This window comes from Phacochoerus africanus, chromosome 4 (assembly GCF_016906955.1).
Source record: "Phacochoerus africanus isolate WHEZ1 chromosome 4, ROS_Pafr_v1, whole genome shotgun sequence".
Lineage (NCBI taxonomy): Eukaryota > Metazoa > Chordata > Mammalia > Artiodactyla > Suidae > Phacochoerus > Phacochoerus africanus.
Window position 1 is genome coordinate 108048210 of NC_062547.1, and position 26210 is coordinate 108074419.

Below are 26210 nucleotides of genomic sequence, written 5' to 3' on the forward strand. Positions count from 1 at the left end.
CCTGACTAAAGCCAATGTGGAGGAAAGCAGAGCCAAGAAATAGAAGAAGAAAAAGAGGAGTTCCCATCATGGCTCAGCAGAAACGAATCTGACTAGCATCCATGAGAATGCAGGTTCGATCCCCCACCTCACTCAGTAGGTTAAGGATTTGGAGTTGCCATGAGCTGTGGCATAGGTCACAGACGTGGCTCGGATCTGGCGTTGCTATGGCTGTGGCTGTGGCCAGCAGCTAGAGCTCTGATTCGACCCCTAGCTTGGGAACCTCCATATGATGAAGATGCAGCCCTAAAAAAAAAAAAAAAAGATGTCCTGAATAAAGTCAGTCTTAAACCAGCACCACCCATTAGGATTATCAGTCATATTTGCCAGTAAATTTCACTTTTTTATTAAACCAATTTAATTGAACTTCTGACTCCAGAAACCAAAATACAATACAGATGATCTGGAATATGAAAATTTTGATCAAGACAGCCGAATAGAAAAAAATAAATTCAGCCATCTCTGCACATTTTACCTGTAATCATCCATTTCATATATCCTGTTAAACATGTAATTGGAAAGTTCTACTATATATATTTACTTAATAGGGTCTTGGGAGAATACAAGAAGCAAAAATCCCTATCCCTAATGAGCATTACCTGTGTTTAGTAAACTCACTACAAAATATGTATTTTTTTCTTTTAGGAAATCATATGAGGAAATAGGCAAGGGCAAGATTAAGGGATAGATTTCAGAGCCATACTGCAAAAGTATGCAACAAGTTTTGCCACTTACCAGCTATGTGACATTGAGCAAGCCACCTAACCTCTTTATGCCTCGGTTTCCTCTTCTATAAAATGGGTATAATAATTCCTCCTATCTTATAAGGCTATTATGAAGATTAAATGTGTTAGTAGATGTAAGAAGCTTAGAGAAATGCTGGGTATATAATATGCACTATACAAATATTTAAAAGAAAATATAATACTATTTTTAAAGCTGCGGTTTAGAACAGCAGTATACTTTTCATTAAATAAACAAATACAAGGAATAATCTTTATAAAACTATTGTGGTCACTAGCAACATTTCTGTTAGATGGTAAATTTTATATTAATGAAGGTTACAAAACTCTATCTCTTACTCTTTGAATTATAAGCTATTCTGTATACATTTTTCAGTTCTTGGGTATCTTAAAAATTAACATCCAAATATAAATACTTAATCTGAATCATTTGACAACTAAAGTGTTTCCTAAGAACTTTAGTTAAGGAAGACTATAGGGATCACTAATTTAATTAAGAGCTAGAAGTCAGTGGAGATAATTAAAGTGGCCCTTCCATAGTGAACTCTGACATGGGAAAATAACTTGGCACAGCCTTGTCTAATTTTCAACAGTTAAACCAATGATAAGAGAAGAGCTACTCACATAGTGCAGCAAGTAAACATATATTAGTCCACTGCAATTAAGCGGTGACCCACGAATTGTACCTCTAAGTTAAATTATAATTTGCAAACTGAAGACCAACTTAGCTGTTTCAATATTTGCTATAAATTTATCAAAGAAATTAAACACTTAGAAGAAGCAGAAAGCTAGCACCATCCCTTACCAGGGAAGAGATTTTAGTTAAATCATATAATCTCTCTGTCTCAAGGTTCTTATTCATGAAATAAATACATCACATGCTCTATTTAATGGAAAGACTGCTATATGGTTCAACAGAAATAATTTTGATCAACTGCAAACCACCTCTTCTATATGATTTAGCACCTTCCAGGCAATTTGCACTAAACACTTTTCCTATAGTATGCTAATTATCAGATCTTTGCTATGAAACACATCTTTCCCATTTTACAATGAGTAAATTGAAGCATATTAATGATAAGTAACTGGCTCAAATGATTCACAGAGCAAGTGATAGCGTCCAGATGCAAATTCCGGTTGGTCTGTCACAAAAATGTTGATTTGCCTAAACCCAGATGCCAAACCTCTCTTATTCTTTGGCCTCATCTTTGATTCCAGCCCTCATGATCAGCAAAGGGCTTGCTTGTATTCACTTGGTGCTGACAGTGACTTGTCTCAAGTGACAGGCCCAGGCCTTTCCAATCCTATGCTCTGAGAGTTCTTCAGGATCCCATTCCACACACACACACACACACACACACACACACACACACACACAGAGAGAGAGAGAGAGAGAGGCAATTAGAGAGTCATAATGTTATAGGCTTCAAGTCCCTTTCAAGGAGATTAAACCCAAGAGCCTCTGGCCAAGCCTCATTGTAATACCCCTTCCCCCACCTTGACCAGCCTGGGCTGCTCACTCCCTGCTAGAGAAGGAATGTCGCCCATTCCTCACCCCACTATCATATAACCTATTTCCCATGCAAATACAGTATCCTGGCCATTACTGGGTCTCCACTCAGGTCTGCGCTGTGAGGTATAAAGACCACTGCAGAGTGAGCTGTCGGGCTCTCTTTTTAACCTGAACACGTGCGTCCTCTCTTTCCCTCTCTGAAAATGTACTTTCACTTTAATAACTTTGTAAAACATCTGCTTTTCCAATGCTTTGCTATAGTGAGATGGGGACCAAGGAAATTGTGATATATCAGTAACATTGGGTAAGCCTCACTCAGTGGGGGATGAGAGCTAAGACCAAGTGCTTCCTCCTGTACCCCCCCAGGAGGACAGCTCTGAGGTGCTCTACAACCTCTTCCTAAGGATGGAGCCTGCAGCCATGACCATCTCAGGAACTCACCTTTGCCTTGGCTTCTCCTACTTCCCTCACTTCCCCTCATGGCAGCTATCAGGTTGCCTCCCAAATAATCCCTGGCACACAAACCCTTTATTTTCAGGCTCTGCTTTCTAGGAGCACTCAGATAAAGATAGGGACCAACTGAAGAATTACACAAGATCAAGGTTCAACTAAATTAAGAACTCAATACCAAGTACTAAGCACTAATAAAGGAAAGAGCCTCATTAGTGTATGGATTGTGGATAAAAAAAGACAGAAATGGCAGAAAGTATTCACAGTTCTGGTCACAGGAGAATAAATTTCACCATCTGGATATTCTTCCTCAGGATAGATGCAATAGTGATGAATGCTATGTTTGTGAACCTCTTAAGCAAAACCTAGTCTACGTTGGGCTTCGATATTAATGATTCATCTTGTTTTCACAGAGAATAATCTACTGGCATACAAGCAGGCCTGAAAGCATAATTATATCAAGTAAAAAATTCTCCATACCCACCCCACCCCACTCATGCAGTGTTTTCCCTGCACATACTGTCTCTAGCTCCTATTAATGAAAATAAATCTGCTTGTGATGGATATTCCCTTCTAAGGCAGACAAAATAGAAAGAGAGAAAAGGAGGCCAAGTATAAAGCGGGACTGTTATTTCTCTTTGCTCATTTAAGATCTATTTAAAGGAACAAGCAGGTCTAATTATTACTGGTCAATTTGGATTGCTTTTCTCAGGAGAAAAAAAGTATACCAAAGATTAGAAATGCAAACTCTTTCTCTGATTAGGTCATTCTGGACAATACAGGGTTACCTCAGTCTATTAAATATGTGGTGCCTCTTTTATGAATTCTGAACATCTCCACATCCCTTTCTCTTATATTTCCCTAAAGAGGGAGAAAAAACCTTAATGGTGGTCATAGAGATATTCCCACATTTGCTGGACTTTTCTTGACCTGGGTTCCCAGGTGAAAAAATCAGAAAGAAAACCACATACTACACACAAAATTACACACAATGTATTAACACGGTACGGTTTTCTACTATTTAAACTAATATGAGAGCAAGGCTTTGTGGGATTTCATTTTTAAGGTGGTTGCTACTAAATACAAATAAATGTGCTCACCAGAATAAAATTAATATACATTATTAAACTCCCTTTTAATCAGAGTTCCCATTTATAAAGTTGTGATGAGAAGATCTACTTCACACAAAGAGGAAGAAATGAGGAATCCATATAAGCCTTCTGGCCCGAAGTTGAATAAACTCTAGTTATTCAAAATGTGTAATAAATGCTCATTCTTTTTTTCATATATAGAAATAAGAACCTTACTTACTTCTGATTATCCCAATGTGCATATGATTAAAATGAAAATAAATTAGAAGGAGTTCCCACTGTGGTGCAGGGCTATCATCTCAGGGCATGAGAGCTCCCCCTTTTGCTCAGTGGGTTAAGGATCTGGTATTGCCGTGACATGTGGTGTAGGTTGCAGATGCAGCTCGGATCTGGTGTTACTGTGGCTGTAGTGTAGGCCAGCAGCTGCAGCTCTGATTCGACCCCTAGCCTGGAAACCTCCATGTGCCACCAGTGCAACCCTCGAAAGCAAATAAATAAATAAATAAATAAATAAGGATGGTTTCAAGTGTGTTACTGTAAACTTTAGCACCACCACACAGAAACAGCTTCCTTAACAATAAAGTCTAAGAGATAATATTTACCTGTTTCTTTGGGGGAGAGGGAATTGTTTATTTTACCCATTCTGGAATACTATCTTGTTTTTCTAAGTGACATAATACTGCAGGCAACTAAGTTTATTTCTGAAGCTGTGGTTCTCAGTTATCATCACACACTGTACTCATCCAGAGAGCTTTAAAAAATATTGATGTAGGAGTTCCCATTGTGACTCAGCAAAAAAAAAAAAAAAAAAAAAAAAAACCAACTAATACCCATGAGGATGCAGGTTTGATCCCTGGCCTCACTCAGTGGGTTAAGTTCGCAGACAAGGCTCAAATCTGGCATTGCTATGGCTATGGCATAGGCTGGCAGCTATATATAGTTCCGATTTGACCTGTAGCCTGGAACTTCCATATGCTATACCTGTGGCCCTAAAAGAAAGAAAGAGAGAGAGTGAGAGAGAAAGAAAGAAAGAAAGAAAAGAAAAAATACTGAGGTATAGGTTGCATCCTCAGAGATTCTGATTTAATTGGTGTGGGGTGTGGTCAAGGAATTAAAAGCCCCCAGATATTTCTAATGTGCAGCCAAGGTTAAGAAGCATTGTCCTAAAGCCTGAACTGTACATTTCACATTGCTTTGTATTGCTGCTCTATAAAAAATATCTTTCCGGGTATTCAACTTCAATCTCAAAGTGGATTTGAAGAGCTTACATCCCACAGAGCTGTTGCCCTCTTTGCTACTCTAAGCAACACACCCACTAGAAATTCAGCCTTGGTCCCAAAGGGACTTCACAGAGAGGCACAGTTTTCTTCACTACATGATACAGAACTGCTTGCAGCTTTGCTTTGCTCACCAAATAAGCTTCCTACCATTTTAGAATGTCACCTAAAGCAGTCAGGTAATATTCCTCAGAATAAAGTGGATACTAAGGGATAGGTCTTCTAAATACAAAAGGTCATGATAAAGGGAAGACATTTAGTTTCACATATCCGGGTTTCTCAGAGCAAAAGAATATGTTCTAAAAGGTGAAATTCTTATATCTCTATAATTATCTAATGCATATAAATTTATTCTAAGAGTTCTTAATTGGGAAAATAGTGGTTCTGAGATAAAATATATTCATGGTAAAATTTTTCAAGTTTACATGTAATTTCTCCAGAATGTTGGAACATTTCAAATACATGATGATAATTCAATATTTTTGCCATTATATGTACTGGTTTGTTTTCAGAAACCTGAACTGAAAAGGAGTATCCTTTCTAATTCCTTCAAGGGGTCTGGTTAACAGAAGGAAGTTGTTTAGGATACACTAATCTCTTCCATTCTATTTAATTTCCACTTTCAAAAGAAATATGGTATATGATCCAGAATAGCTTAAATAATATAGGAATTACCTCTTATCAGTTCCTATCAGCCAAGGATCACCTGGAACACCTGTACTCAGCAGAGATAGGTTTATTCAAAAGGTAGGGGCTAGGAAGGAATATTATAGGGTTTGGAAGCCTGGAGTCAGAAATAAGATAGTCTAGACAGCACTGGTCACAATTTGTATGGTGGGGAATTACTAGAGCAATCAGTAGTCTCCTCATTAGAGAATGCTTGAGGAGTTTCTATTTGATTAGGTTGTCTGTGATTTTGCCTTGAAATGTATGGATCGAACAAAACGATGCTCTAAGTCTATAATGATGTCATGGGTTGGTTCAGTACAACTTACCTATTTTGCAAGGCATGGTCCAGTAACCTTTGAAAAGTTGTGGTTCTCATAAAAGACCCAGAATTGCCAAAGCAATCCTGAGAAACAAAAACCAAGCAGGGGGCATAACTCTCCCAGACTTTAAGCAGTATTACAAAGCCACAGTCATCAAAACAGTGTGGTACTAGTATCAAAACAGACAGACCAATGGAACAGAATAGAGAATCCAGAAATAAACCCTGACACCTATGGTCAATTAATCTTTGACAAGGGAGACAAGAACATAAAATGGGAAAAAGAAAGTCTATTCAGCAAGCAATGGTGGGAAACCTGGACAGCTGCATGCAAAGCAATGAAACGAGAACACACCCTCACACCATGCACAAAAATAAACTAAAAATGGCTGAAAGACTTAAATATAAGACAAGACACCAACAAACTCCTAGAAGAGAACATAGGCAAAACACTCTCTAACATCAACATCATGAATATTTTCTCAGGTCAGTCTCCCAAAGCAATAGAAATAAGAGCAAAAATAAACCAATGGGACCTCATCAAACTGAAAAGCTTTTGCACAGCAAAGGAAACCCAAAAGAAAACAAAAAGACAACTTACAGAATGGGAAAAAAATAGTTTCAAATGATGCAATGGACAAGGGCTTAATCTCTAGGATATACAAGCAACTTAGACAACTCAACAGCAAAAAAGCCAACAACGCAATGGAAAAATGAGCAAAAGACCTGAGCAGACATTTCTCCAAAGAAGATATACAGATGGCCAGCAAACACATGAAAAAATGCTCAACATCGCTAATTATAAGAGAAATGCAAATCAAAACTACCACGAGATACCACCTCATACCTGTAAGAGTGACCATCATTAATAAGTCCACAAGTAACAAATGTTTAGGGGGTGTGGAGAAAAGGGAACCCTCCTGCACTGCTGGTAGGAATGTAAACTGGTACAGCTACTATGGAGAACAGTTTGGAGATACCTTAGAAATCTATACATAGAACTTCCATATGACCCTGAAATCCCACTCTTGGGCATATATCCAGACAAAAGTTTCCTTGAAAAAGACACATGCACCCGCATGTTCACTGCAGCACTATTCACAATAGCCAAGACATGGAAACAACCCAAATGTCCATCAATAGATAACTGGATATATACACAATGTAATACTACTCAGCTATAAAAAAGAACAACATAATGCCATTTATAGCAACATGGATGGAACTAGAGACTCTCATACTGAGTGAAATAAGTCAGAAAGACAAACACCATATGATATCACTTATAACTGGAATCTAATATACAGCATAAGTGAACATTTCCACAGAAAAGAAAATCATGGACTTGGAGAATAGACTTGTGGCCGCCTGGGAGGAGAGGAAGGGAGTGGGAGGGATGGGGAGCTTGGGGTTATCAGATACAGCTTGGAATGAATTTACAATGCTATCCTGCTGAGTAGCACTGAGAACTATGTCTAGATACTTATGCTGCAACAGAACACAGAACAAATGGTGGAAAAAAAATGTATACATGTAAGTATAACTTGGTCCCCATGCTGTACAGCGGAAAAAAAAATGAATTGAAATACAAACTAAAAAAAAAAGAAAGAAAAGTTGTGGTTCTGTTTTAATTCCCAGTTTTACTCTCACAACTACTTGTCAACAGGACCATTTTTCACTATAAACAGAACTTTCTTATAAATATTGAGGCCCACTAATTTTTCAATGATAGATCTTCATATTTCTGACCTCTTTTTTAGATGTTAGAATTATACTTTACAAAATATTAATAATATATGTAAATTAAGTGATTTCCAAGGATGTTAATGCTTCAGAAAGACCTTTTTTAACTATCCTATCTAAAGTGACCCCATTTCCTAAACCTAGGACATGTGTTTCAAGCATAAATGCACACTAACCCATTACTTTATTTTATTGTCTGCGTAGCATTTATAGTCACTTGAAAGTATCTTGTTTATCGATTTATGTAATCTTGAAAAGTAAAACCCAAAGGATCAGATTCTCAAGACTGCAATCCCAGTGCCTAAATAGCACCTATCACACAATAGGTGCCAATAAGTATCTGTTGAATAAATAAAATATTCATGTAATCTGATAACCTGATTTAACTTGTTAGAAGAACTTCTCATGGTGAGTTGATAGAACATCTAATTATACAGTTTTATACAATCTTATAATACTTTTTAGAAAAATACACTGTCAATTTTATTATTGAAAAGTATACATAATGAAGCATTTTCATTTTAATTGTCTTTTTTCTGTAGCTACAAAGGGACAAAAACAATCATTTGGTGTGATCTCAAGACCTTACTAGGGAAAAATAACCTCTGGTCAATAAATTAATCCTAAATATTTAAGAACCACATTTATAATATTTTAAGTTATATCTGAAAGCATTAGCAAAACAAAACTACCTTAAAATTTTCATGTGAATACCAAAGCACACTTACATATTCTGAAGAGTTTATTCATTAGGAAATATATATACCTTAACAGAACTACTATTTGTTACAAACGTGAAATTTTTAGACAGTTTTTGTTTTATCTATATCATGAGAAGCTTAAAATATGAGTCCATACAACTATCAGTTTTCATTTTCCAAGTTGTTTTTTTTCATGGACTGAAAAGAGTAAAAAGAGAGCTTTCCTTTCTATCACTTTTTCTCACTTAACTCACAAATTAGTTTTCAAATTAGAATTAGTTATCTAGAGTAGGGAGAATGTTCTTTCTAGACTTTCACAATGAGTTACAGTCTGGACTATTATTTTAAGATCTCTGGTAAATGTGAGTATTTATTTCCCTCTGGTTCACTAATGTAAATATCTTTTAAACTAGCATCAATCAATTTTGTAAAAAGATGGCCTTGAATTTATTAAAAGTATTGACTTCTGGATAACATTGCTAGAAATTACTTTTTCAAAAGTTAAGCATGGGAAATAGTTTTGGAGAATGCAAACAACATGAACTGCTATATGTTCTATATGACCTAGGTATAAACACTTTCCTTAAAAAGTTTCATCAATTTATTCTTAAATATTATATAATTAGTGGTTATAACATCTATACCTGAAAGATAAGTCTATCTACATAGACACAGAACCACAAGCTTTAAAATTAAAATCCACTTTAAATAAAAATAATTTTATTTATTAATTCTTTTTTTTTTTTGTCTTTTTGCCATTTCTTGGGCTGTTCCCAAGAGCCAGCCTACAACAGAGCCACAGCAATGCAGGGTCCGAGCCATGTCTCCAACTTACACCACAGCTCACGGCAACGCCAGATCCTTACCCCACTGAGCAAGGCCAGGTATCAAACTCACAACCGCATGGTTCCTAGTGGGATTAGTTAACCACTGAGCCACAACAGGAACTCCCTATTTATTAATTCTTGATTTAACTTAGCCACATATAAATTTTAAAGGAGACCTGCTGCTCTGAGGAATTACCTTCATTTTGTGCACCCTGACAGCTACCATCAGCATTATGTCAGCATGAGTATACCATCACCTTAAAATCTTTAACCTTCTGTTAAAACAACTTTATTTGTACACTTCTGCCATGGAGTCAGTTAGTTGAAATTATCATACTTTTCTTTCAGTGTCATTTGCCTATAGGGTTTGCAAATGTAATTAGCTACATCCAGGTGGTTTTATTTTTTGACCACCTAAAATTTATAAAGAACCATGAATGTGAAGAACATTAATAAGTAAGTAGTATATCCTCTACTTCACCTATAATTATAAAACACATTTCTATGGTGTTTTGCCAGTATAGTGGTCTCACTTGATTTTTTTAAAAAGTCAATGCTTATAAATGTTATTTTCCACCACATCCAATTAAAAATATCACTACATTAAGGAAGTTTCATGGGTTTGCCTGCCTAGTATTTTTTCTCAATTCCGGCACAAAATTTTTTCCCATGTGTTATGGTTTGAACTGTTCCACACAGTACCCCTTCTCTACTTTAATGTGGCCATTTGACCTAGGCTGGCCCAGGGTTGGACACATGACTCAAGCAGGAGCAATAAGAATCTTCACTGAATCTCACCTAGTGAGATTAAGACTTTCCACTTAAGTGCTACCTGGCTGGATGTAAATTTAAGCTAACATTGGGGTATTTTTCCCTGGCATAAGAAAAGAGCTTATCTCTAGAATGACACCAACACACAACAGAAGCAGGATTGGAGACAGAGAGAAAGAATTTTTTTTTGTCTTTTTTTAGGGCCGCACCTGCGGCATATGGAGGTTCCCAGGCTAGGGGTCAAATCAGAGCTGTTGCTGCCAGCCTACACCAGAGCCACAGCAACACCAGATCCGAGCCGCGTCTGTGACCTACACCACAGCTCACAGCAACGCCAGATCCTTAACCCACGGAGCGAGGCCAGGGATCGAACCTGAAACTTCATGGTTCCTAGTCAGATTCATTTCCACTGTGCCACAACGGGAATTCCTGAGAGAAAGTATTCTATTATTTAAATCTCTTGTAACTGAAACAAAGCTCTTCAATTCCAGTGATTTGTGCCAATGAGTCTTTTTGCTATTTTCTTTTGCTAGTTTGTTGTATGCTTTTATCTTTTTACAATTCAGTGATTCCTGATACAACTTTGCATTCTTAAATGTGGTATAGATACCAAATTCTCCAGCAAAGTCATTAATTACGCCTGAACTTTATCAGAAGTTCTTTTTTAAATTTTTTTGAATATTTTTAGAATTCATGGGCTCCTAACATTGTGGGGTAACTAACTTGTTAAGATTTTAGAAAAACATTTCATACCCTTACTATTCTGAAGTATAAATAAAAATATATATTATCCTTAATGTTTAACTAGTTTGCTATTTTTAATTTTGTCCCTAGCTTGCCCTATTTTGCTCTGTTTAAAGTGACCAGTTGCTATCTTACTGCCTACTTTTGTTATACTGAATCCTCTGCTACAATTTCTTCAACGTTAAGTTTTATCTACATTTCTCTACCCGAATCTTTATGATAAAGGGCAAATCCTGGATTCTTGAAAAATGTTTTCCTCCACTTGGATCCTTTCAAGTATAATTTCCAATCCTTTATCTGGGTCTCCTCATCTCTATGGACTCCTTAAACCAAGTTAGGCAGAACTACATCACACTAAGGAAAAAAGGGGAGCGGGGGATCAGTGAGTCTTGGTCATTGGCAGGGGACGATTTAAACTCCCAAAAGCCCAATCTGAGTTCGGGTAAAAAGAGGATTCCTAGTTTGTTGCCCCTCTTGGGCTCTCTGGTAGGAACAAATGTTCACAGCCAGAATGACACAGTTAAGCCTCCCAACCTGATTTTAGTCAGTGTGTTTTACTGAACTGGTAAGTGCTGTGGAGAGATGGGGTGTGAATTATCTCCCAGAAGAAAGGACAAAGGGCTGAGAAAATTTCCTGATTAACTGCCCTGAGTCTGCCAGGATATGTCTCCTGGGCAAGGAAAACAATAGGCCAACAGGGGCAGCACAACTCTTATTTTCAAAACAAGCTCATTAAGAATGTTTACTGAGTGGCCACTAGGTGATATTTTAGATAGTCTACGTATTATGCTCTAAGCCAAGTAATATTGTGCACCTTGTAACAATTGTTTGGGCAAATTGTGGAACTTAAAGATGAACATATTTCTTCTTTAAACTGCCACAGGAATGCTGATGGGAGCAAAGTGAATTTATGGAATGGTTACTGTTCCTCACTAAGACTGCATTATATGAGATTTTACCAAGTCCTCCTGCATTTAATAATTGTTATTATACGGCAAATTGTGCCTCAAGGGAATAGATTTTGATATAGGTTATTTTTATTCATGTTTTACTATTTTGTTTTGTTTTTTTCTGCAAAGGAATAACCTGTAGCACAGGAGCTAAGAGGATCCAGAGGAAATTACAGTAAGATACACAGACAAAGCCTTATGAATTTAATGACATGTTCAATTTGGCCTGACATATTGGGATAAAGAGAAGAGACAGAACTAAAATAGATATCAGGGATTATGAACTAGGAAGAAAAATAGACTGCCCAAAATATCACACGAGAAAACAAAAATAAAACCACAACAAATGTCTATTTTTAATACCTCTTAAATTAAAATGTACTTTGGAGAATTTCACTGAGATTTTTCTGAAATTAATATAATAGAACTTTTGTATCTTCTATTCTGTCACTGTTTTTAGTACAGCATTCATTACCTAGAACTTCAGTTTTTGCATGGGTGTATAGTCCATAAACTTCAATAATAGTTGCTAAGTCATTGCAAAACTAAAATTCATAGTCCATGTAGGAAAGAAAAGCAACAATTGCTAGAAGACAAAGGAAAAGAGCAAACTGTCTATGCCTCTACATATATGATTCAATTAAATTAATGAGAATTAAAGTTCTAACAATTAGAGGTTGTGCTTACACACAAGACCCAATTTGGCTACTTTCCTGAAAAGAACCTGTCAATTCAGTCAGCCAAATTTTCACTCATTTTTAAAAGAAAGAAAGATTTCCTGATTGTAAGGTTGAAGTAACTGATGTTTGCACTGACTGAAAATTTTGGTTAAAAATAATTCAATGAGGGAGTTCCCGTCGTGGCGCAGTGGTTAACAAATCCAACTAGGAACCATGAGGTTGCGGGGTCGGTCCCTGCCCTTGCTCAGTGGGTTAACGATCTGGCGTTGCCGTGAGCTGTGGTGTAGGTTGCAGATGCGGCTCGGATCCCGCGTTGCTGTGGCTCTGGCGTAGGCTGGCGGCTACAGCTCTGATTCGACCCCCAGCCTGGGAACCTCCATATGCCGTGAGAGCGGCCCAAAGAAATAGCAAAAAGCCAAAAAGCCAAAAAAAAAAAAATTCAATGAAAAGTATGTGTATCTGCAGAAACTTATTCAAACTGCTTATTACTTCACTCTCACTTTTGGGACAATGGTTGAAATGAGCTGGTGCTCCATAAAAGTTTGTTGAATTTTGGCACAAAGACTTCAGTTTTCATCAAACAGTACCAGATCATTACCAAAATCCATTCCAAATTAAAGCTAGGGGAAAAAAAATCAAGTATTTTAAATTTTGGAATATGAAAGACCAAAATTAATCACACTGTCACACTTACAATAATTAAATAGTTTCAAAATAGTAATCATTCATTTTTCCATTATAGTCAAATCTTCAAAAGTGAGAGAGAAAAATATTAAGGGTCACTCTCAGGAACTAGGCCAATGACTACCTACATTGCTCATGAAATGATCCCTTTCATGATGACATTATTGCAAGCTGGGGCTTGGGCAAGTGCTTTATTACCTAGAATACCTGGTTTAAACAATCTAAATCATGTTTTTTAGTACTTTCATGCATGGCTTTTGGAAACAACAAAAGAAAGATATTTAAAGCAAGAAAATTTAACATCATTCATTTCAAAACAGTGCTTTAATTAATGTGAAATAAACTGCAGCTCTATAATTTATAGTTTGGTATGAATTTTCAATCTTTCCTTCCTGGAAAAAAGCCTCAATCATGAAAGGCTAGAAAATCAGCTTTGCCTTTATCTTGATACAGATTTAGATTCTTTTATCTTGTTTCTATTCCTAAAAGCTAAGACCCTCTGCTGGAAAACCCTAATTGGATCCTGCCTGCTGAGCCATTTTCTTCTTTTCAACACAGAGAACTTCCAGTCTCTGTCTGCTACCAATTGGGATTTGGGTTGCTTTCTTCAACCACAGTTTACCAACTATTCATGTCCTTCTCTATCTGTTCCTGTCACTATTGCACAAATATGTGCAATTAAGAACTTTTCTTTAGATAAAAATTATCCTACTCAACCCATTTAGGATGATGTCCTTCCTCTGTCACTGGCAGGAAAAAGCAGATGATGATTTTGATGACCAAGCAGACACAAATGAAAGGAAAAGTCATATTTAGCAAGACAGATTTAAACATAAAGCTTTAGGAAAGTGCTGATTATCTCCAAAACACTGCACTATAAAACAGGTGCAGAAAACTCAGTCTTTTCAACAGTGTCATCTTTATTGCACATTGACTTGTAGAATTTAAATAATCAGAAACTCTGGGGCTGAAGTTCCCATCATGGCTCAGTGGAAAGGAATCTAACTAGCATCCATGAGGACAGAGATTTGATCCCTGGCCTTGCTCAATGGGTTAAGGATCCAGTGTTGCCATGAGCTGTGGTGTAGGTCACAGACGTGGCTCAGATCCGATGTTCCTGTTGCTGTGGCTGTGGCATAGGCCAGCCGCTACAGCTCCAATTCGACCCCTAACCTGGGAACCTCCATATGCCACAGGTACAGCCCTAAAAAGAAAAAAAAAAAAAAAGAAAGAAAGAAAGAAAAAGAAATTCTGGGGCTAAGAAAGTGAAACAGAGCATGCTATATGGCTATGTAGTGAATGAAGAACATGGTTTGAGTGAGTGGAAAGGAAATGGAAGTAAGAGAAAAAGGCCTGCACCTCTGGGTTACTTCGGTTAAACCACTGAAATTCAAAATACATCAGTTTCCTCATTTTTAAGTTGTGTAAAGCAAGTTTTGCATCTTTCATCAGCAGAATGTTGTAAGTATGTAATGAAAGGTACATTGATTTCCTTTGAAGGAAGATAGTTGTAAAACATAAATTCATGAGGTTACAAATTCCTTTCCATTATAAGAGTTGGAACATGATATATGGTCTTGATTAAGCTGTAGTTCCTAAGAGCAGAGATCACCAATGTAGCCACATAGGAAGCATAAGTCTATAGCCTATGAGAAACTATTTATTGCTTTTATACAAAATCTTTACCAAAACAGAACACAAACTATTATGTGCAATAGGGTAAAGGTTTATGGTTAAAATCTCATGTATTTATAACCATACTTGATGTACATAGAAAACTTATTCTCTTAAGAGGTTATATAAATCATTCTCTAAAAAGCCTAGAATTGCATCTTTCTATTTAGCTGTTTTAAGGTTGAAACAAAATGGCACTGAGTGGTTTACTATACAAATTGACAGGCTATAGAAAAAAAGTATTCTATAAATTAGTAAACAAGTTAAAATGTTGATATGCTCTAGATACTTAATTTAGTTGTGTAAAATAAACCTGGGCAATATATTCATAGGTTTAAACAATGTATTTTTAAACAAGATGAGAAACAATTTAGCCCTTGAATAATCATGGCCACAGTGGAAATGATATCATGATCCTGGCCTGCACAGCTCTTGTGGGACCCATGCTGCTAGGAGACATGAGAAACATGAAGGTTTCTAACCATCTGGGATGACCATTCTAAACTGAGAATAAAAACAGTTCCTGGTTGCAGCAAGTCTTAGAAAAACAATGGAAGAGCTGGCTACTGATAAGAACATGACCAAACTGAAGAATGGTATACCAAAGACTGACATTAATGATTTTCTCCCTCAAATTCAGGATTTCTATGAGGAGATTTTGTGTCCTGATCCTCTTGGAAAGCATTTAATACAATTTATAAAATCTCTTGAATGTTTTTTAAAATCTTCTGGTGTAGAAAATAGAATAATAAATGTATTAGTTTTTCAAGGAGGGATACCCTCTAAAATGTACTTTTCATAGTACAAACAGAATAAAAACAATGACCTGGTACCACATTAACAAACTCCTGATTTTCTATTACTCACGTGTTTCTGTCTTAGGTATGTACTAGAGTGTATCTGACCATATGAGAAAATATTCTTGGAGTTCCTGTCTTGGCACAGCTGTGATGTAGGTTGTGGGTTCGATCCCTGGCCTTGTTCAGTGGGTTAAGGATCCAGTGTTGCAGTGAGCTGTGGTGCAGGTCGCAGACACAGTTCGGATCTGGGTTGCTGTGGCTCTGGTGTAGGCTGGCAGTAACAGCTCCTATTAGACCCCTAACCTGGGAACCTCCATATGCCAAGGGTGCAGCCCTAAAAAGACAAAAGACAAAAAAAAAAGTATAAAAATACTCTTGAGTTCCCTTGCGGCACAGTGGGTTAAGGATCTGGTGTTGTCACTGACATGACTAGGGTTGCTGCTGTGGTGCAGGTTCGACCCCTGCTTGGGAATTTCCTCATGCCATGGGCATGGCCACACAGAAAAAAGAAAATATTCTCTGTTCATTGGATGGAAAAGTGCTTCACTAAATGAGTCAGAGAAGTACATTGAAATGAACAATATTTCTAGTTCTTAGCATTACTAGTTTAGAATAACCTAAAGCCTTTTTAAAGAACTTTTTAAAAACATACTCTTTTTACCTTCAAATTACATTTAGCTTCTTATACAAAAAGTATTTAGTGCTTTGCATGCTATAAAGTTTGTATTAAAATTGATTCTACTAAAATAATTGAAAACAATGGGTTCTCAATATAATTAAAAAATCTTTCCTATAATATTGCAAAGAAAAACTTTATCCCTCTTCAAAATTAATGAAGGCTTTCGTGCAATTACACATTTTAGATAAAAAATAAATTTCACATAAATAAGTAAAATTTTATCAGGAAATTAATTTTTGAGAATCAGTGTTTAATTACACAACTATTTGTAGAATGTTATTTCATCCTCCATGCCTTTTATTTTTGTTTTAATTTTTATGTACTGTTATTGTCAGTCCCAGAATACATGTTAACTCCTAGAAGATAGGAACTAAGCCTGATATTCATCTTTGCACTTGCTAGGCCTAGTACTACATCTGGCACGTGTTAAATGCTGAATTAAAATTTGAAGGATAAATAAATAAATAAATAAATGTAGTAAAATCAGAGAATTATATAACCATCTCCCTATATATTCACTTTATATACTAAAAATACTATCAACATACAAAATGAATTTTTTTTAAAATTTAGAAACCTAAGAGCTTCTTGCTTTCTTATACTTTATCCCAACTTATTGTTTTATCTTTGAGAAAACAGTGTTTTTATTACTCACTTTCTGGGAGTTACACTAAGTTATACAGCACTTTCCCCCTACTATTTCTTCCGTTAAGGAAATAATATGTGGCACACACACAAAAAGAAATGGTAATTATGTGACATTAAGGCGATGGTGCTAATGCTATAGAAGCAATTGTTTTGCAATTACCTCAATAAGCCTGAAAAATATTACTCTTCAGATTCATGGAAACAAGGATTTAGAGAAGGAGGGGGTGGGGAGTTAATGTTTAATGGGTACAGGTTTCAATTAATCGTGAAAATTTCTGAAGATGGCTAATGATGATGGTTGTACAACACTATGAATGTTTAATGCTATTAAGCTGTACACACTTAAAAATGGCTAAAATGGTAAATTTTATGTTATGTATATTTTACCACAATAAAGAATGTATTTATGTAATATTTTTTTAAAAAATAAAATAGTATGTGGAAATATTTTATTTAATGCACTTTATTATCTTTGGAGTTTTCTTACCTTGAGCTAATAAATTACTACATAGAAATGAATCAATATAAAATAAAAATATCTAAATAAAAAACAGGATTAAATTGATATGATACAATTCTAAATCTAATGTCAAGTTAGATTTTATAAGCATTTCTTTCCATATATACACTAGATGGAGCCATTTGCTTAATCTAGTTGAAGTAACTGACTCAAGAGTGTATGCTTAATTTTATGAGAAACTCCAAAACTGTTTTCAAAAGTAGCTGAATCATTATGCATTCCCTCCAGCAAAGTATGAAAGTTCCAGTTGCTCCAAAGTCTTATTAGCACTTGACCACTCCCTTGCAGAACATTTGATCCTGGACATTTTTTTTTTTGTCTTTTGTCTTTTTTGTTGTTGTTGTTGTCGTTGTTGCTATTTCTTGGGCCGCTCCCGCGGCATATGGAGGTTCCCAGGCTAGGGGTCAAATCGGAGCTGTAGCCACCTGCCTACGCCAGAGCCACAGCGACGCGGGATCCGAGCCGCGTCTGCAGCCTACACCACAGCTCACGGCAACGCCGAATCGTTAACCCACTGAGCAAGGGCAGGGACCGAACCCGCAACCTCATGGTTCCTAGTCGGATTCGTTAACCACTGCGCCACGACGGGAACTCCCCTGGACATTTTGGACAGGACTAAATGTCTACTAACCCCTTGTGATTCCATACGCATGACATTCTTGAAAAGGAAAAACTCAGAAATTGGATTAGTAGTTGTCAGAGACTGAGAATAGGGAAAAAGGACTAAATGCAAAGGTGCATTGGTAAACCTTGAGAAGAGATTGGAGTATTCTGTATCATATTTGTAGTAGTGATTATATGATTGTGGACATCTGTCGAATGTCATTGAATATATACCTAAAACTGCTGACATTTGTTGTTCAAAGCTTTTGCCCAATTATTATTGGGTTTGTTTTCTTAATATTAAATAGTTTAAAGCCAATTAACTTGACATACAAAAAACTGCCTATGAGAAAGCAATTATGATTAAGAACACACTGAAAAACTCCGCCAGTTTTGTAAAAGTCTGTTAACATACAAATTTTAGCTTTTGTTTCTCTGTCCTACCATATTTTAAGGATGTGCATTGATGCTTTCTAATAAAATTGTATTTTTTTAAAAAAAGGCTCAAAGACACTAATGTGATAGAGATGGTGTTTGTTTTATAATGAATAGCCCAAATATAAACTGGGAAATAACCAAACAGAACATTTGGTGATATATACAAATCACATATTGCCACATATTATTCTTTTATAATTGTATACTCTCATATATATTATATATGTGAAAATAATTTAATTTTTTCTTTTTTTTTTCATTTTTATGCCTGCACCTGTGGCATATGGAAGTTTCCAGGCTAGGGCTTGAATTGGAGCTGCAGCTTCCAGCCTATGCCACAATCACAGCAATCCAGGATCGGAGCTGCATCTGTGACCTATATCACAGCTCACAGCAATGCCAGATCCTTAACCCACTGACTGAGGCGGGATCAAGTTCACATCCTCATGAATACTAGCTGGGTTTGTAACCCACTGAACCACAGCGGGAACTCCCATAATTTTACTCTTAACAACGAGAAACCAAATAAGGATTTTAGATAGACAGAAGAACATTCTGAAATATATAAATACATACAAACATATATGTTATATATTTCTCTTAACATATAAAATTATAATCAACTTGGAAGTTATGTGATATATTTAATTCCAGCTCTATTATTATGGCCTCATATTTATAGATAGAATAAACCTCATCTATAATTATACATTTTAGAAATATTCATCTGTATTTCATCTGGAATAACTAAGTTTTCTAGAGGGAAACATCCAGTATATCTGAAAAAAAAATCATGAGTTGGTACTTTTAAAAATATATTCAGTGAAATCTTATATTTAATTCATGTAGTAAGAAAATTCAGTTTTGTAGCCTATAAAGTGGTCAAGAAAAGAGACTGGCAGGAAAACTTCAACACTGTAGTAGCATATGAAAATATTTTTGAGTGAATTTGGCCTTGAGAAATATAATAGAATTGTAGTCTTCACTTTCGTGGAGGAATAAAACTGGATTATAGAGTCGATTCACAGCTATAAAGTAAAAGAACATTAGCATGCCTATGAGTTCTTCTGGTTATCCTCTAATTATGGTACTTTGTCTTCTTAGCTCTATACTTTGAGAAGAATGTCTAGAGCATCAGAGATATCAGATTTTACATACAGGACTTCAAAGCAGTCATTACAAATATGGTCACAGAACTAATGGAAAGTATGATTGAAGAAGTAAAGGAGAGCATGATGACAATGTTCAGTTAAATAAGGAATATCAACAAGGAGATAAAAATTACAATAATCAAATGAAAACTTTGGGACTGAAATATCTGATCATTTTCAGAGACAGTTTTTGTCTCTTGTTTGTTTTTCTTTTTTTCTGGTTTCTTTATACGCTTTGTAAATTTTTTTGTAAACAAAATTTGAAATTAGAAACCATAGGTACTGATTATTCCCATTTCAGGGCTTGCTATAGTCATTTAAAAAATTGCTTAGTAACTGGATTGATTAATTTAATATAGGCTATTTCCCATACATATCACCTCCCCACCCCAACACACGATTTTTAACTTCTATTGCTGCTTTTTAGGAAAGTCCAGCTTTGGGTATGTCCATAGTCACTCTGGCATTGTTCTCAAGTAGCTGTGGGTTGAGAATCCTGAACCTTAATCACTTGATGCAGGTCCCCAGTACTTGTCCCTTTGGAGAAAGAATTCACCAAAGAGACTGAGAGTAGTGAGGCAAATAAAGTGTTTACTGAGAGAGAAGATAATTGTGGAGGAATTGCAGGCAGGCTCCAGTGGGCCAGGGTGCAGAGAGAGAGAATGAGAGAGAGAAAGGGCAAGAGAGGAAGAGCGCTACTCTGTTTTGCAAGTGGTTTAAATCACTTGTATGGGGGCAGTCCTTCCAGGCTTCCTCTGGCCAATCATCTTGCTTCGCCTAGTCTAGAGCCCACATTTGGCCTGACTCAGGGCCCTCCCCTGTTTGTGTGACTGCATCTCTTAGCCAGGATAGATTCTACTAATAGGACTTCTGGGAAGTTGACAGGACCTACTAGGGTCTGATGCCCCTCCTTTCTCTGGCCCCTGAAGAACCTTTTTGTAAGTGTGTGTTCTGGAAGTTTCTTTGACCTCAAGAGTGAGAAATAGATGGTCCTATCTTTTATCCAAGAAGGAGGCTGCTCCTCCTTGCTCCGGCCATAGTCTTTATCTTGAAGTATCTGTTCACAGGGAACAGTTTACAGTTGTTCAGCCTGGGACCCATCTGTCTCCGGCTTGGCTTCAAGACAACAGTGTTTATAAGGTTCCCTTCTTCTTTGTCATTGACCACACCCAGTTGTTAAATTCCATTAACTGCAGTGATTGCTCTATTGTTCTACAAACTAATCCAATCAAGTGGTGCCTCCTTTGAAAAAACAGATTCTGTCATTATAAGATATTTTTTCTAACCCGAGAAAACTTCTCCCAGCTATCTTATTCTCAAGTCCTCTCCTGCAAACTTACAGCTAACACAGTCTGGACTTCATTAAATCCAACAATCACCTCCCAATTGCCTTTCACCAAGATCTCCATTGTTCTTTAAAGTGCTTTTCGACTTGAACTTGTTGCAAGTCAGTCGTTCCTTTGGAGCTACATGTTTGATGACCTAATTCTCTCCCAAGCAAACTCTCTTAGCCAGGGCTCTGGAGCTAGGGATGGTAACAATGACAAGCTTCTCTCTGCGTGACCACCTCTACTCCAGCAGCTGAGTACTCAGTGTCGTGGCGGAGGATGGGCTGCAGCCAGGGTTCTCTCAGCTCAACTCTCCTCGCATGGAACCACTATCTTACAAGCTGGGGCAAGCATAATTAGGATCCTAGTACTTTTAGTGCTCTGCATTCAAAGCAGAACCTCCATCCCATAAGTGGGGGTTGGGTGGTAGATGGGAGTCCCTCCTCTCATCAGCAATCACCTGGAGTTAAGCCTCAGCAATAGGTAACCGGGGGCAGGATTAGAAGCCCTGGAGTCCTGCTCCTTCTGGGAAAAAAAGCCCTCAGGCAAGGAGCTGGGGCAAGAATCGGTCTTATGTTCTGGAGTGCAGCAGTATGGAGTGGAATCTTCACTTTGCTGAGCAGAGAGGAAGGAAAAGAGGGAGTAGTCTTGGTTCAAATATCAGAGGCTCTCACCTTTTTTTTTTTTATTGATCGTAAATAGTTGTTTCTTCATTTGCTATTTATCCTTAGGGTCATTTCCAGTAGCTCTGAATGGTTGGTTTTTCTTCTTAAAAAATCTTTCATCAGTTTCACTGAGGAATGTGTAAGCAGACCTTTGGACACTGTCATCCCAGAGATTGATCCAAACTTTCATCCATTTTCTATATCTGAGTTAATCAAAATTGACATTGAGCATATTCTATGTGCCATAGATATAAAAATGAATGGGATAATATTCCTTCTCTGGAAGAGTAAATAATCTAGGAGGAGGTATAAACAAATAATTACAGCTCCAAGCGATAAGAACTACAACCACAAAGTATATTAAGTACAGTGCAAGTACAGAGGAGCAGGTGACAGCTTTGGGATAGAAGTGAGAACAATATGGAAGGTATTGCGAAAAGAATTAAAACCAAAGGTTAATTTTGGGAATCAAGCTCTGCTTAGAGCCATTATCCCTAAAAGTCATCCCAAATAAAAACAATGATTATAATTATTATATTAAAAACAATATCATTTGATATAAATAATTGACATTTTCTTAATCTTAAACATAATAAAAGCATCTAAGAATTTTGCTAATTTTTCTGTAATATAAAACATAAGGAAATCACAGTGAGTAAGTACAACTTCCAGGCAAGCTCTCTAGCCTCCTGCTTCCAGTAATTCCAACCAGTTTGTGCCCCTAAGATCTTTTGAACAGAAATAGAGAGTCTTCCCTGCTTTTAGAGGAAAGGATACAGTTTTGTTATAGTCTCTTGAGGAACAAAGGCATAGGAGACAAGTCCATCTGATTTCTAACACAGCAAGCAAGGCTAATTTTTGTCAACCAAAACAACACAGAAGCTGCAAATAAGAAGAGTTTACTTAGGGTCTTAAGAATTGCGCTTCAGGAGAGATAGATTTGGGTAGAACAAAAAGAGCAGTCCTGGAGAGAGAAAGAGTCAAGGACTTGGAGTTCCCGTTGTGGCACAGTGGTTAATGAATCCGACTAGGAACCCTGAGGTTGCGGGTTCGGTCCCTGCCCTTGCTCAGTGGGTTAAGGATCCGGCGTTGCCGTGAGCTGTGGTGTAGGCTGCAGACGCGGCTCGGACCCTGCGTTGCTATGGCTCTGGCATAGGCTGGCAGCTACAGCTCCGATTGGACCCCTAGCCTGGGAACCTCCATATGCTGCTGGAGTGGCCCAAGAAATAGCAAAAAGCCAAAAAAAAAAAAAAAGAGTCAAGGACTTATAAAGGCAAAACAAGTCTGACATGCAAAGGAAATATTTTTCCTCAAGAGATGCCTGTCCCAAGTTGTTTTAGGAGAAGGGTCTGATCTTTATTTTGAGTTTCTGGCAGATATTCTGGATGCCTATGTTCTGGGACAATAAGTAGTCCAAGGGTTAGATTTCACAAGTCACACTTGCTCAGTGCCTCCTGGCTCCATTTTAAAGAGCTCTATCAGCAATAATGACTCCATTGTTATTTCCTTTCCACATTTTCGATGGACAGCCCCTGTTCTTATTTATTTTCTCATAAAAATCAGCTTTATTCCAAAATCAGCTCAAGAAAATCAGCTCACACACACACACACACACACACACACAACGCAGAGCTCCCCTTGTGGCACAGCGGAAACGAATCCAATTAGGAACCATGAGGTTACGGGTTCAGTCCCTGGCCTCACTCAGTGGGTTAAGGATCTGGTGTTGCCCTGAGCTGTGGTGTAGGCTGCAGATGCAGTTCAGATCTGGCATTGCTGTGGCTCTGGCGTAGGCCAACGGCAACAGCTCCGACTAGACCCCTAGCCTGGGAAACTCCATGTGCCACGGGTGTGCCCCTGAAAAGACAAAAGACAAAAAAAAAAAAAAAGAAAGAAAGAAAGAAAAGAAAAGAAAAGAAAAGAAAAAGAAAATCAGCTCCTTCTCAAAAAATAAACAAATGACAAAAATAAAAACATAGGATCTGACTAAGGGAAGAAGAGAAAAATAAAACTTTGCATCCTCTGCATTGTCCCATTCCTAGGAATGGCACATAAATTTCTAATTCTGATGTAAAAGTGATGGCTCATTGGTTTAGCTTAATCCATACACAGCCTCACTTGGACTGAATCAATGCTGAGCAGAAACATTTAAAAATTTATGACTTTGCCTAAAGAGCTTGGGGCCATTGCGATAGTATCTGGAAAGCCATAGGAATTGCTGGATGCCCAACACAAGACAAAATCTGTTTTTTATCTGTGGAATGGAGTTTTTCATTCTATCCTTGAAGAATCTTACAATATTCTATTTGAACAGACCATGCCTACATCCATGACCAATAGTTTTTTGGTTTTTTGGTTTTGGGGTTTTTTTTTGCCTTTTCTAGGGCCGCACCCGCGGCATATGGAGGTTCCCAGGCTAGGGGTTGAATCCGAACTGTAGCCACCGGCCTATGCCACAGCCACAACAACTCAGGATCCAAGCCGCATCTGCGACCTACACCACAGCTCACAGCAACGCCGGATCCTTAACCCACTGAGCAAGGCCAGGGATCAAACCTGAAACCTCATGGTTCCTGGTCGGATTTGTTAACCACTGAGCCACAAGGGGAACTCCATGACCAATGGTTTTATTGTTATGACTATGACTGCTCCAACTTGTGTGTGTGTGTTGCATCCTTTCTTCTGTAATTGTGGCCAAAGCACTTAAGGTTACTATGTTAATTGATCCAGACAATATTGCTAATACTGTTGTATTTGGACGCCTGATCTATGACACGGCCATCTCGCATGGTAATGATGACACCTGGCAAGAATGAAATGATACATTTTCTTCACTGAGTACACATTTGAATACAGACTGGAAATAAGACAGAATGATGGAGGAGAATGATGTTGTGGAGTTTTCATAGCATATTAGGATTTTTTTTTTCTTTACTAAGATGTCATCATAGATCATAATCCCCTTGAGATTAAGGGATCGACTCTAAATAGTCATGTCAGAAATAACTGAACAAATGTCAACTCAGCCTCTCTTCCAGTGAAGTCTCTCTTTGTCTCATGGGACTTTCAATAATGTTATTGTAGTATCTTTTTTTGAATTATGTCAGAGAGTCACTGAAATCTTCTAGCACCAGGTTTTGAAAAAGACAACACACTGCACAGTGAGAAATGGAGGAGAGGTGTGATAAATCGTCAAAGGAAAGAAGCTTAGAAGCTTAACTCTTTCTCCTGACAAATGCTCTAGCTGATGACACAGTCAAGTAATAGAATAGCACTGCTGTAGAAATTTGGCCCAGTGTTTCAGGCACCATCTGCTTGAAAGAGTAATCCCTTTCAGAGGCTAAAGGGGAAATTAAAAAGGATGCTTAGTAGGTACTTCACAAAATTCTATCAATTTCTAGAATCATGAATCACTCAAATGTGACCCAAAGAAGAGTTAACCTCAAACAGGGCAAAGGCCATCAGAGCTGAGCCAGATGAAAAAAAATGTTAAATTCTAAGCGAATATTGTCATTATATCTTTTACACTTTCTTTCTAAAAAGCGTGGTCTGAAAAGCAAATTGATGGAATCAACAGAATCCATATTTTGAACTGCACATTGGCCTTACCCAAATGAGCCCCTCTTATATCTCCTCTTATGACTGAAATATGGGAATGGAATGGATAAAGCAAGTTTGAGGAGGGAGTAGTGGACAGGAAAAGAGGTATTTTCAGAGAATCTATCCAATCATCCCAATGGAAACTCAGCAGAGATACCATCACTGCATTTCCTACAATATCACCTACAACCTAAAAAATAAATTTTCTCTTTGCTAAGGATGTGAAGTCTGAAATCAATCAAGGAAGCTGTGTATAGTGATTAAGAGCATGACTTTTGATGTCAGGTAGATAATGTTCAATTTCCAATTTTACCACTTACTAGTACTGTAAATAATCCTGGGGAAATTACCAGTCTTTTTTTTTTTTTGGCAATGCCAGTGGCATGCAAAAGTTCCTGGGCCAGGGATCAAACCCATGCCACAGCAGTGACAACTGCTGGATCCTTAACCTAATGAGCCACCAGGGAACTCCTAAATTACCAATCTTAACCTAATTTTCTTCATGAGTTACAGAAAGGTGCCTCCCAGGCTAACCATATCACAAAACATCAACGGTGATCCATGCATAGAGAATTCCATGTCAACTGTGCCTCCTGCAGTCACACAATGTGATTGGTCCTGTGCCCTGTATGTAGTGGGTATTAAAAAAGGCAGCAATTAAATGTCCAGTCTTCTATTCAGTCCTCTCTGATACACAAGAATGAGGAAGTTCTGTGAATATCGGTGTAGCATAAATGGTAAAAACATGAACCATAGAGCCCATACTGTTAGTATTCTAATGTTGTGTTGGGCTACTCACTAGTCAGGTGATCTTGGGCAGTTTACTTAACTTGTTGGTTCCTCCATTTCTCCTTTAGTGAAAGATGGGTAATAATAGTACTTCCCTTTTAGGGTTATTATAAG

General features: G+C 37.4%; 1 protein-coding gene across 1 annotated transcript in view; it reads right to left on the reverse strand.

Annotated features, from left to right (window-relative positions):
- The window catches only part of SLCO6A1 (solute carrier organic anion transporter family member 6A1), a 138286-nt gene extending 117163 nt beyond the window's left edge, over positions 1-21123 (reverse strand). The window contains exon 1 of the mRNA XM_047774731.1: positions 21055-21123. Within this exon, the coding sequence (XP_047630687.1) occupies positions 21055-21123 (69 nt within the window). The remainder of the gene's footprint in view (positions 1-21054) is intronic.
- Positions 21124-26210: the final 5087 nt, after the last annotated feature.